The sequence below is a fragment of the Ciconia boyciana genome, chromosome 8, assembly GCF_034638445.1.
Source record: "Ciconia boyciana chromosome 8, ASM3463844v1, whole genome shotgun sequence".
Classification (NCBI taxonomy): Eukaryota; Metazoa; Chordata; class Aves; order Ciconiiformes; family Ciconiidae; genus Ciconia; species Ciconia boyciana.
The window spans coordinates 9,478,450-9,490,990 of NC_132941.1; the positions used below are offsets into that span (position 1 = coordinate 9,478,450).

At 55.2% G+C, this 12,541-nt stretch overlaps 1 protein-coding gene across 3 annotated transcripts; it reads right to left on the minus strand.

Annotated features, from left to right (window-relative positions):
- Window positions 1-1,773: 1,773 nt before the first annotated feature.
- On the minus strand, window positions 1,774-12,516 carry KIF7 (kinesin family member 7). 3 transcript variants are annotated; one of them, XM_072870009.1, is made up of 18 exons: window positions 12,176-12,516; window positions 10,695-10,895; window positions 10,033-10,447; window positions 8,736-9,267; window positions 8,286-8,423; window positions 7,909-8,136; window positions 7,299-7,495; window positions 6,905-7,011; window positions 6,433-6,588; window positions 5,886-6,088; window positions 5,572-5,769; window positions 5,193-5,318; window positions 4,523-4,699; window positions 4,063-4,278; window positions 3,647-3,853; window positions 3,060-3,258; window positions 2,818-2,967; window positions 1,774-2,636 (listed from the first exon to the last, which is right to left on the minus strand). In XM_072870009.1, the coding sequence occupies exons 1-18, from the start codon at window positions 12,477-12,479 to the stop codon at window positions 2,251-2,253; spliced, it is 4,140 nt and encodes a 1,379-aa protein (XP_072726110.1). In that variant the 5' UTR covers window positions 12,480-12,516; the 3' UTR covers window positions 1,774-2,250. The 3 variants fall into 3 exon arrangements, with proteins under 3 accessions (XP_072726110.1, XP_072726109.1, XP_072726107.1); XM_072870008.1 differs by having other exon boundaries at window positions 1,774-2,633; window positions 7,299-7,498; XM_072870006.1 differs by having other exon boundaries at window positions 7,299-7,498.
- Window positions 12,517-12,541: the final 25 nt, after the last annotated feature.

The window sequence follows — 12,541 nt, forward strand, 5'->3', positions numbered from 1 at the left end:
TTGTGTCACTTCATCAGAAATCTCCCTTTAGCCCAAGTGATGGGTGAGGGATTGGGGCTGCAGGAAGAAGGATGCTGGAGGTGAATGGGTACAAAAGCTGTATGCTCCTGCTGTGTATCTTGCCCTGATACGAACTGGATCCCTCTGTTAGTTGCATCCAGTTTGCCACAGCTTAGTGGGAAAATAACAACCAGGTTAATAATAATCAGGTTAACTCTGATGGATTAATGAGTAAATTACTCTGAAATACTTGACAAATGCCAAAAAATACAGAGGAGGGGAAAGATAACTTAGCTGGGAACAGGGAAGGAGAGGATTTTGATTCTCCCCCTTGGTAGATCACGAATGGTTTGGTGTATCTGCTCCTGGCCACTGCTGGGTAAGTGGGTGCTGATGGAGTAGTTTCGTTGTCCTTCACAAACTTGCAGTGAGCCAGAGAGGACTGGCTTGGGAAACTTCCTTGAGAGGTAAAACTTGATGGAATAACTGGAGATGACAGTTCAAAGACTACTCTTTACCAAACTGATTAAATAGTGACTTAGTTGCCTGTGAAATCTGTTTGCGTTCTAACCCCATGAAGACAAGCAGGAGCTGTGATTCAGTGCTTGAGATGTAGCCTACAAGGCGCTAAAATTGTGCATTTTCTTGGAAGGGCTGAGTTTTTCCTTTAGAATAGCAATCTCTGTGTGTGGCAGGGTATTGGGGAAGTCACCCCACTGTGTCTAGTGAATGCACAGGAAGCAGAGAGCTATGAAGGTAGCGTGAGGTCATCCTGAAACCAGGCATGGCAATGCAGAAGTTTTTGTGGCTTTAAGGGGCTAGATGGTACTGAATGGAATTTGTTTCCTGGAAACACTATTTGTTGCAGGAAAGCTGACTGTTTCCTCTGCCAAGAGAGGAGGAATAATGTGCTTACCAGTGATTGTTTTGCCTGTGGGAGAGGTGCACCTCCTTCAAGGATATGGAGTGATACACAAGCATGGAGCTCTGGGACTACTACGTACTTCCAAGTGGGATGGATTCTTCTTTTCTCTGCTGAAGATCTTTGTTTTCAACGGCAGAAAATAAGGGCTCCAAACTTAAATCTTACGCAGCTCAGCCATGCCCAGAGCCCTCAGTAATGTCCCCCCTCAAAGCCCACACCCCTACAGGCAAGATCAAGTATGTAGGAGGAAGATCAGGTGGTTCCTACCTCAGATGCTGGCTTTCAGCTTGGTGTATGTTACTGCTCAAATGGTAGTTGAGGTAGCTGTGTTCCTCATGATTTCAGGCTGAAGCAGTGGCTTGCTTTTTGGGGTCAGGTAGCCAAGCTGCCATTTTCCCCCCCTTGCCCTTCTTAAAGCAGGTACCTGGGCTTTCATTTCTTGCTCTGCCAGAGTTAAGCTTATGTCCCCCTTCCTGAGGTGGATAGTGTCAGTGTTAAGTTGCAGGATTGTATTTAATCTCCCTGAGATCCAGACTGGAAGTTTTCCCAAGAGTAAGAAAATGCTGCTTAAAGCAGCTTATAGGCTGGAGCGGAAAATGGCAGTGAACCACAGTTGCTTTTATCCTGGATGCTTCAGACAATTCTGCTGCTGTCTGGAGATGTTTTTACTGCAGCAACTCAATGTAGGAAGTCTACCAGCTCTGACTGTGAGCACTTACAAAGCAGGTACTTTTAAGGAAACACTGTGACAGCAGCTGACTTGCCCATGCAGTGAGGTTTAACTAGAACTCCTTTCTTACATACCCAGAATAAGTGATGACTGGAGCCTCTGACAAGTGACTGCTTCATAAAACTCACTCTGCTTTATTAGAAAAGTTACAGTAGAAATGTAAAAAAACTGAAGTTACTACAAAAAAAATCTGTGTACAAGTTCTGCAGGACTGCAGAGCATCTCCCTCCAAGGCTGCTAGGGCAGAGCAAGCCCTGCAGCAGAGGTTTCCAAACTGTAAACAAGTTTTTAGTGTTGGAGGCCAGGGTGGAAGGTATCTCCCACTTCTCAGTGTTTAAGCTGCTGACGGTGCAGGAGGAAAGGTGTCCAGTCAGCACTGTCTAGACTGGCAGCAACGTGGAGAATGTAGGCTGGTGATCTACACCTTACATGCTTACTTCCCTTACAATGAAAAGTCACGTCTTTTTCTTCCTCAGGCCTCTGAAACGTAACAGGTTCGTAGCCAGGCTGGCTTGCGGGGCAGGAAGGCTCTTAAGCTCACATCAGCAGTATCTGCTCCTCCCTGCCCTGTGCCAGGTAAGTGTTAAGCCTCTGTCTAGAGTGGGTTTTTCCTCACATCTATCATTGCTGGGTGGTAAGGCACTGGAGTCATGTTCAGGCTGGCTCTGCGCAGCTCCCGGCGGGGCTTGGGGACAGGAGCGAGGCTCCGTGGTGGGTGCACCTCATGGGGCTGCCCCGCTCTCAGCAAGTGCTCGGCATCCCTCTGCCGAAGGTCCGTGGGACTGTCGTTGGGCAGGGAGGAACGCCTCCACGTCGATGGCAAAGGGGCATGCACCAGGTCCCTGCTCTCATCCCTGACCCGATGGCTTTCTTCAGGGACAGCCAGAGGCACGGGCTGTTCCCCAAGGCTGGATTCCCCACAGGTCCCGAGTGCAGAGGGAGCTCTGTCCCCAGCCCTGTGAATGCTTCGCTCCATCCCTGCTGGGAAAGATTGGGGGTACAGTGAGATGAGTATCAGGATCTCTACCTTCCCATCAAAATCAGTGCCTGTAGAGCACTTGCTCAAGGCCAGCACTGACTCTGCTCCAAAGGAAAGGAATTTAAACTCCCTTCCTTTTAACTCTGTAGGAACAGCAAAGCCCCAGCCGGGGTTTCCTCTCACCTTTGGTCTGTCCAGGATGGAGGTTCATGTTACTCAGCCTCTGGTTCAGCTCCTGGTTTGCCCACATATAACGGCTCAGCTCCTTTTCCAGCACCTGAATCCTCGCCTCATACTGCAGCTTGCTGCTGGCCAGCCCCTCATCTATGTGCTCTACAAGGAAAAACAAGGCCACTTCAAGCTGCAAGCCCTGTGACTGACAAAAGCAGTGCCGCTGCTGCCCGTTTCAGGAGCTGGGTGGTTACCGCGGCTCTGCTGGAGCAGTAACTGCATGTTCTGCTCGTGCTCCTTCTGCTGCAGGGTGAGCTGGCGGTCCATCTCCAGGCGCTGGCGCTCCACGGCTGCCTCCAGCCAGTACACCAGCTGCTGCTGCTCCTCCAGCTGCATCTCCAGCTCCGAGAAGGCAATGTGCTGCCTGTGCTGATCCTCTCGCAGTGTCACCACCTGGCCAGGGCCCAACAGCAAGGAACATCTCAGCTCCTTCAGCACCTGGAAAGACTTCCTGCCCCACTGAGCCTGATCAAGTTAATTTTTTGGTACAGCGTACGAAGGTTAGTAGTTCTGGGATGTCACAGATGCCTTGTGGAGGGAAGAGCAATGCGTGGCTGCGCTGATGTGGCAGAGCCACCGCAGGGATCCATGCATCCTATCACTAGTTAAGTCCCTCTCCCAGGTGTTGGGACAGGTGGGGATTACGGTGCTGTGGCTTTGTGGCCTGACTTTACAGGGCAGAAGTACAGTAAGAGGCAGACAGAAAGCTTGAAACTGAGGAAAACAAGAATTTAGTCAGATACTACAGTTCCCACCAGCACAGAGGGCAGTTGTCTCCCACCTTGTCAAAGTACTTGCAGAGCAGAGCTCGGGTCTCGGAGGAGGAGAGGTAGCTGAGCTTGGCCATGAGGTTCATCTCACACTGGGACAGGAGGCTGGCTGAGGCCCGCAGGACTCGTTGCCTGCATGTGATGGACTCATTCTTGTACTCAATGGCTGCATCCAGAGCCTCAATTGCCTCGTCCAGCTGGAACAAGATCCGTTCTTCCTGCCAGGGCAGAGCTGCAGTTATTAAGGAGCAAAGGGTTTGCTCTGGCTTCACCCTGCCCCGACTTCCCTTGTCACCTCAATACTGCTGGCAAGAAGTTGGGATATGCAGCTTGGAGATGTGGGGCAGCATCTGCTAATGACCCCATGCTCAGGTCTTTACTACCTCATGCTCTTGCAAGCAGAGCAGCCCAGCCCAAGAAGAGGTACCTCTGGGGACAGCAGGGTCCCCTGACGCAGCTTGTTGTCGAGCTCCAACCTCTGTTTGAGCAGCTGGTCCTTCTCCTGGCGCAGGTTGTTGATCTCCTGGCGGATCTGCTGCTGGTCGTGGGCACTGCCGTGACGCAGTTGCCCATTCTTCTCTGTCAGCTCCTTCTCCAAGTGCTCCAGGCGGCTAGACACACGCACTATGTCATCTGTCAGGGCCTGCAGCAGAAGATGCTCGAGAGGATGTGCTCTAAAGGCAAGTCAGGCCCCCAGCCCCTTTCTACTCCCTCCATAGGTCAAGCGACCCCACATGCAAACATAAGCTAAGGGCTATCAAGCCAACTAGCTCAGAGACAGATTTCCTACCCACTTCCCAACACCACCTCATCCTGGCCTGGTTTTCCAGCCTCCTGCCTCTGCTGAAAATCAAGCAAGGGGTTGAGGTGTCACACTCTTGTCCTACCTGGCTGGAGCGCAGTCGTTTGCTCTCCAGGCCGTTCTTCTCCTGCAGCAGGGCTTCCTTTTTGGCCACAATAGCTTCCCGTTTCCTCAGCTCATCTTCCAGCTCATCCAGGGCCCGGCGCTGCTCGAGAACTTTATCCATCTCCATGTCCAGCCACTTCTTCTGTTCCTCGATTTTCTGATGGAAGGAGAGGCAAAGGGGTTGTGCATGTGTGCAGACAGCAGCTGCGATACCCAGTACTGCTAGACTAAAGAGCAATGGGGTTGAGATCAGAGAGTCCTGAGTCTATCTCTACTAACCCCTACAGCCCAGACTTCACTGGTTTTATCCTTCCAGCTGCTCTGAGAGGCAGAGCTGAACTAAATCCCCAGCTGCCAAGGAGTCCTTAGGGGCCACATCTCCCACCGCCCTTCTGCTAATAGACAAGACTTTGCAGCTTCTCTGCCAATGCTAGGAATTAGATGAGATCCTGGTCCTGGGGGTAAGACAAGATCGAAGTCCTCTGCTACTAGATACAAGTGGTATTATGGACTGTCCTCCTCAAGGGCAGGATGGGCTATGTCCCATCTCAGGCTGAAGCCCCTGCTTCCAGGTCTCCCCTTTCACCAGCAGTCTGCCACAACAGTCCCCTTTGCACAGGAAGGAGGAGGCAGGCTTGCTCTGCCCGTACTTGCTGCTGCTCCAGGCTGATCACGGAGCCGTTGCTGCCGCTCCGCCGCTTCCTCTGGAAAGCTGCAATTTCCTCTGTTTTGATGCGCAGGATTTTCTGGTGCTGCTCGTGCTTCAGTTCCAGTTCCTGCATGGGAAAGAGCAGCTGTGAGCATTGAGGAGGTGGAAGTTGTTTGCCCTACAGCCAGAGGATGAGGGACAGGTTATGTTCTCTGCTAGCTCTTTGGATACTCTTAAAAATACTCTCTCCATCTCCATAAACTCTAAGACAATCACAGGCCCTATCAGAGCTACCCTGGCCTTCCCAGCAGCTTGCAGAGCCCACCCACTGTCATCCTCACAAATGCTGCAGTAGCACAGCTGCTCCTGTGTGTTCCTACCTTGACTTGGTGCTGTCGCTTATTCACCTCTGTCTCCAGCCGCCGTTTCTGCTCGCTCTCCTCCCGCAGCCGGCGCTGCAGCTGGCCCTGCTGCCGCCGCATCAGCTGAATGTTCCTCTCCAGCTCCTGCACTCGCTTCTCGCTCTGGGCCGAGAGTGACACCAGCCTCTCTGTCGCCTGCTTCTTCTTGCACAGAACCTGCCGGAGGGCGAAAGCTGCCCTTGGGCTCGGCATCTCCTCCGTGCCCTTTGCAGAGATGCCCCCAACTCTGCCCCTGCCCACCTCCCTGGGCGGGCAGAGCCCTTCCCACTCACCCGTGCCTTGCTCTGTGCAGCTGCCACGCGTGTGCGGTACTCCTGCAGCTTGCGCTTCTCCCCGGGGTCCCATGGCTCTTTGCTCTCCAGCTCCTCGAGCTGCTTCTGGCTGTCGCTCAGCTCTGCCCGCACCTGCTCTGCCTCCTGCTCCAGCTCGCTGATCTTCTGGCAGTACTGCCTGTTCAGAGCCTGGGCGTCCTTGCCTGCAACACACCCCCTTCCACCGTCACCTCCAGGCCCCCTTCCCTCGCAGCCAGGATCCTGCCAAGGGATAGACCTTTCCTCTCTCCTCAAGTATTTTTGACTACAGAGACTGAACACTCCCTTGTGCTCAGCTACTCCGGGGAAGGGATTTGGGGAGAAACCAACGGGAAGTGTTTCATGCAGCGGGAGGGATGGAGAAACAGTGCTCTGCTGCCTACAGGGAAAGGGACTGGGCATGGACAACACAGGGAGGGAAGGTGAGGATGGGAGTAGAGACCAAGCATCCCAACTAGGAGGAGATTTCATAGGGAATGGATGCTTGTTCCCACCAGCAGCTCTGCACCTGTCTTAATGAGCTCTGTGATCAGCTCCTCCTTCATGCGGATGTTGATTGCCAGCTCTCGGATCTTCTGCTGTGCTTGTACCAGCCTCCACTCAGAGTCCTTCCCTGGCAGGCACTCCCAGGGACCGAGCACCGGCTCCCGCCTCCTGCAGACCCCTGCAACACAGATTCCTGGGTAAGGAAGGTCCTGTCTTAGCAGCCGTGTGACAGAAGGACAATCCAACCTCAGATCTGTAGCCAGGAGCTGGCACAGCATCACCCAGAGTCACCCGCAGCTTCCACCAAAACATGCAGATCTTGCCAGACCCCAGCAGTTCAAGTTTCTCCTTAACAAAAGCAGCTAGACTGCCATCTGCTCCATTTTTGTCCTCTGGGCTTGTCCAGGTGGGACATGTTGCTTTCCTATCAACAGCACCCATGAAGCACCACCAGCCCTAGGAAGACTGTCCAACAACCTAGAGTTGCCACTTGCCTTTTGACAGCTCCAGCTGCTCCTCCTGAATCGAGGGGGCATTGCCTCCGCTCAGCTCCTCGCTCAACTTGCAAATCTCTTTCTTGCTCCAGCTTTGGATCCCGTTTCTAGAAGGAGCAACAAATTAATCAGTTAGGTCTGGGCACTGCCAGAGTTGCTCCCAGTAAGGACCCTCATGATCCACAGGCTTCAGAAGGAGATAGAAACAGTAGCTGTAGTCAGGAAAGATGGTAATTAGCTCCCCAGTGAGCAGGCAGCTGTCTCAGCAGAATCACTGACACCAGAGGCAGCGTTTGCTTCTACATCCTACATGAGAGCTGAGATGTAGAGGTGGCACGAGCCAGGTCACGCAACTGCCAGGGCACTGCACAGTGCTGAGACAGCCTCAACTCACCGGCGCTGGGATAGGGACCGTTTCTGTTCCCACTCCTCCTCCTCTCCAGAGGACAGCTCTGCTGACTTCTCAGTGTCCTGGCTGAGCTCCCTCCTCAGCACTGTGGCTCTGATGTCTGGATTGCTGGTTAGGCACTTTGTGTGGTTCAGGGGCCAGCCTGCCAGGTCCTCCTCTTGGAAGGAGGGGTTGCTGTCGAGCTGCTGCGGCAGAGAATCAGAAAGAGAGGAAATATGCTGCGTGAGAGCTGGTGTTAGAAAAAGCAGCTTTCAGCTGGGCATTGCTGCTAGACACAAAGAAAAGCAACAAAATAGAGTTGAGCGTGTTTTCAGGAGAACTGGCGTGTTACTAGACCCAGCTGCCTGCCCTCTGCTGCTCAGAAGCTGAGCAAATCTGGGACCTGCCCGTAACACTGAAGTAAAAGGCTCAGTTTTGAAGCTGGGCTGGTTTTGCCGGAGTTGTGAATCTCTTTGGATGTGAACATTGAGCGCAGTCCTCTGGACTACGCATCTGACAAGGTTCACGTTCAACAGCGGGGAAAAAGCAATTCACTCAGTGGAGAGCATCTGAGTGAAGGCAGCAGCTCCTCAACGGCACAGACTTGCACCCTCACCTTCCTGCAAAGGGCTCTTCCACTCTGCTCAGTGGGAAGGAGCCCCGAGGGAACCCCACTGAGGCCACGGGATGGGGCAGCATCTAGTGGGGCCGTGTGAGGTCTCTGGCTGGCGGTCACCAGGTGAAGGTTTTCCAGCAGTTCTGGCACACACAGGTTTGGCATTGCCATCTCCAAGCGCACGTGCAGCTCTGAGATCTTATCCTGCTGCTCCTGCAGCTTGTCACTCTAGGAGGCAATAAGAAAAATGTAGTTTTGTACATGTGGATTCTGGACCTGCTGCAGAGGAACCTGAAAGCTGGGCTGCGCTCTCCTGGGGAGGAAGGGGAGGAGTGGGGCAGGTCCCTAAAAAAAAAAAGAGCAGAGCCCAGAAATACCTGCAGCTTATACTGCTCCATGGCATCCTCCAGGGCAGCCAGGAAATCACGATTCTCCTCCTCCAGGTGCTCCACTTGCCTCTGCAGTTTGGCCACCTGCTTGTCTTTGATGGACTCACACCCCTTCTCTGTGTCCACCTGCCCCCCAAAATACAAGAGAGGCAGCATCAGCATCCACCTTTGTCCTTCCCTTCCCCTGCTGGACTCCACAAGGGCACAGCAGCTCTGCAGACCCAGGTATTCCCTGCAAAATAAGTCTCTCGGCCGCAGCTGAATCCAACGTCTCCCTGCCTGCTCTGACGACCACATCATTCTGCCTCCCTACAGCCTCTTGGCCGGGTTACTTCTTCTCTCCCTCTCCTGCCCTTTCCACCATGCTGTGCTAAGGCTGCTGCATTCAGGGGCTATCAGATGAACCCCACCTTGGAGCTAAACCATCCCAACCACTACCTGGGCTTTTGCCAGCTTTGAGCCTTGTGCCTCGGGGCTCTGGTCTTCTGCAGAGGTGCTCTCAATGCCGCTATCCAGCCCGGCCGAGGTCAGCTCGCTCCTCTCGCTCTCTACTGCGCACAGCCACTCCTTAACCCGCAGGATCTGCTCCACCGTCAGGTTACTGTCCTCCTGCAGCTCCATCAGCAGCCGGTACGCAGCGTCGGTGCAGGTCCGGTAATGTGCACACTCCGCCAGCAGCCGAGCCGTGGGGTCTGGCGCGCATCGTTTGGCAGTGGCCGAGCGGTTGATGATACGGGTCTCGGAGCGGTGCCGCTGTTCCAGCGCCTTCTGCAGGTTCTTTATCTGCAGGTGAAGCTCTTCAACGTGCTCCGTCTCCTTACGGCAGTTCACCACGGCCTTGTTCTGGATGTTTTGAGCTCGGCTGGCGTAGTTCAGCGTATTGAGGCTCTCATCGAAGTCAGAGGAGGATGGGCTGACACAGGCTATCATCACGGTCTGGGCATTCCCCCCCAGAGAGTCTTTCAGGATCCTAGGGAAGAGCACAGCGATTAAAATAGCTGAAATTCAAAATAATGCAGGATCCAGGAGGTTTCCAACACTTTTTGGAGCTTAAGCCTAAGGAAAACGATATTCTCGCTCTCTGGCCAGTTTGGCACTAGTGAACTGAGCAGAATCATTAAGCAGAGGAATAACAGTTCGCACCATGGCAGGTTTCCATCTGAATAATTCCCAGTGCTGGGAGCTCCCCGACTCTGTGATCACTGCTAGGTGCATACTGCACGAGAACCTGTTGGAGACTGCAAAGGCCACCTGCTCAAGCTGAAAACTAACTGCAGACCATCAAACAAGCCTACTGGAAGTGGTTTTTATTCACTACCAGGCAGGAAGGGGCAGGATAATCCATGCTGACACCCCATCTCGGCTTTGGCAGCATGACTTACGCAAGGCTTGTCTTCAGCAGCACTGCGACAAGCTGGTCTGTCATTTCTATCCTGGCCTCATTGCTCCTCAAGCTTCCCTACATGAAAACCCCCATAGAGGGTAGACCTGTTAAACTGCCGTGAGGCACAGTGGGTCAACTGGCCCTCTCCCATCGAGCAGTCAGTCTGAGAGCCCCAGTGTGAGAGCAGAAGGGACAACTGGTCCCGCAAACTCTTCTTGGCTAGCCTGGGGATTCTGCCACCCAACCTGACAGGCTGGGCATGGGAAAGGCAGGGAGAAGCATCACCTCCCTCCTGCTGGGACCCGAGCCCCCGAGATGTGCGGAGCGCGGGGGTCCTGGTCCCAACTGTACCTGGTGATTTTGGAGTCCCTGTAGGGGATGTGGCTGCTCTTCCTCCGAGGGTCTCCTAAGGCACTGATGACGTTGCCCAAGGCCAGGAGGCCACTGTTGATCTGGATACTCTCCTTCAGCCTCTCCCCCGTGTTCCCCGTCTTCACAATTCGCTCCGAGCCTGCCAGGTCCACAAAGTGAAACTTGGAAACCAGGACCTGGCCTGAGGCAGGGACGGAAGGGGGGTGGTGGTGGTGCAGGGGGAGGCGGCCAGCCCTGCGCCGCTGTTCCATGGTCACTGTGAAGATGGTGTGCGAGCGGCTCGACTGCCTGTTGACGTGGGTAGCTCCCGTGTGCTTGGCTGTGTTCCCCATCTCCAGCAGGCTCAGCACCTCGTCCAGCCCTTCCACTTCTGACTCCTTCACACCGCAGAGCACTGCAATGGCAAATGGAGCTGTGGCTGGGAGGGACGGGCTGCCCGAGGATGCAGATCCTTGGCACAGCCTGGTGCCATCACCCTGCCCGTACAGACTGGCTTTTCAACACCGAGCAGGACTACACACAGTAATCTGCTGCAGGAGAGGGATGGAGGGAGAAGACCTGGCTCTGCCCTCAGGGACAGATAACCCAACACTGGCCTCAGGCATAGGGAGAAAAGGGAGCCCATGAGCAGCCACACATACCAATGTTCCCCTTGTCATCCTCCCGGATCTGGATATCTTTGCTGGCTGTATCCACCTGCAGCAAGTCCCGAAACTCCTCCTTGTACACCTCCAGGTAGGACACTCGGACCGTGTAGTCGATCAGGTCATTCTCATCAATGAGCCTGAAGGTCTCGGCCATGGCTCGCGGGATGATGCCCTGCTCGTCTTCATTGAGGGAAGCTGGCGGAGAGATGCACGTGGTCACAGGGAGCAGCAAATGCCCAGGGAGCCCGTGCTGGCTGGGGACAGAGCTGCGGGCAGGAGCCTGCCTGCAGCACACGCGTCAGCTGGAAGGGAGCAGCCTCACAACCCTCCCGCAGCTCGGCCCTCGCAGCCCGGATTAAACACCCCTCTGAGAGTTTTTAAGCCACAGGACCTTGGCGCAAACCCTATCCCACTGCTCCCTCGCACAGCGTGGTGCCTCCTAGCAATGCTGCTTGCTTCCAGTCCTTCCTCAAGAAGAATAAGGAGCATTAGCATTCCAGCAGGTCGCAGACACCGTGCCTGCAGCTAGAGCGTGCTGTCCTTTGAAGCCAGCACAAGTCCACAAACTTTCCCAGCTCTGAAAAAGTTTTTTATGTGCTTGGAGCCTGCTTGTATCTGGCCAGAGCACTCTGCCGCCTGGATGTTAAATGCTTTTGCTTTTGTCTTCAACATCCGTGTAAAAGGGCAATCCCCAAATTTGGTGCAATGATAGCTTGAACTGGGAAACTGAAAATAGAGGTAGATTGAAAGTATGGAAACAATTTAGTGTTTACAAATTATGCAATTAACTAAGGCTGACCAAACCATTTACAGTACATCCTCTGTAAGATATCGATTATACTATTAAGCCAGCACTTATAGGAGGGAAAGGTTTCTTCCTTCCTCCTCTCCTTCACATAAACAAACTAACAAACCAACCCCCTCTCCTTAGAGCTTATTTCAGGACAAAGCTGATAGATTCAAGCCAGCTGAAGGTAGGTGCCCTAGGAGGATCACCACCACCACTCCAGACCAGACATGGTCCTCTCGCTCGTCCTGCAGTGGTAGAGGAGACCACCTTCGTGCTGTGATCTCAAAGAAGGTGTTGTCCACGGGGGGTGGTTACAGCAGCGTGGGTGGTGGGGAGGAAAGGCTGTTGGGTGGGCGGGGTGGGGATGGGTGTTGGTGGGTTGGGCTGGGGGGGCTGGCAGGGCCAAGAGGGAGGGCAGGGCGGAAGGACCAGTTGGGACGGTGATGCCGGTGGGTTTGGGTGGACAGAGCACAGCTGACGAGACGGGTGGGGATGGCAGCAGGCTGGCGGGTTGGGAGGGGTGGCTGGGACGGTGGCGTTGGTGGCTCGGGCCGGAGGGAGGCGGCGACGCGGCACTGCCGAGGTTGGCGGGGGGAGCGGAGGAGGGTGGAGACGCCGGCGGGACGGCGAGCGATGCCGGCGGGACGCTGGCGGGCACGGCACCGCCGGCCGCGCCGCGACTCACCGACGCTGGCCTCCCCGATGGTGTAGGTCTTGCCGGAGCCGGTCTGCCCGTAGGCGAAGACGGTGGCGTTGAAGCCGCGGAAGAAGGCCCGCAGCAGCGGCTGGACGCAGGCCCGGTAGACGGCCGCCTGCCCCGCCGCCTCGGGCAGCACGGCGGAGAAGCGGAAGCGGCGGCGGCGGCCCAGCGCCACCTCGCCGGTGGCGGCGTCGCCCCGCAGGCAGGGCCGGTGCCCCCGCAGCGCCTCCCGCGGCAGCAGCGGCCGCACCCGCACGGCCACCCGCACCGCCGCCCCCTCCGCCGCCATGGCGGGGCCGCCCCGGGGAGCGGGATGGGCCCGGCGCGCCGCGATGGCGTCAGGCGGCTCCG

Bases quoted from the DNA above. Each gene is read 5' to 3' on its own strand.
- KIF7 (XM_072870006.1), bottom strand. From the start codon at position 12,479: ATGGCGGCGGAGGGGGCGGCGGTGCGGGTGGCCGTGCGGGTGCGGCCG. The intron at 7,499-7,908 runs GTGAGGGTGCAA...TCTCTGCCGCAG, and splicing joins GAAGAGCCCTTTGCAGGAAG to CAGCTCGACAGCAACCCCTC. The intron at 2,968-3,059 runs GTAACCACCCAG...TTTTCCTTGTAG, and splicing joins ACTGCTCCAGCAGAGCCGCG to AGCACATAGATGAGGGGCTG.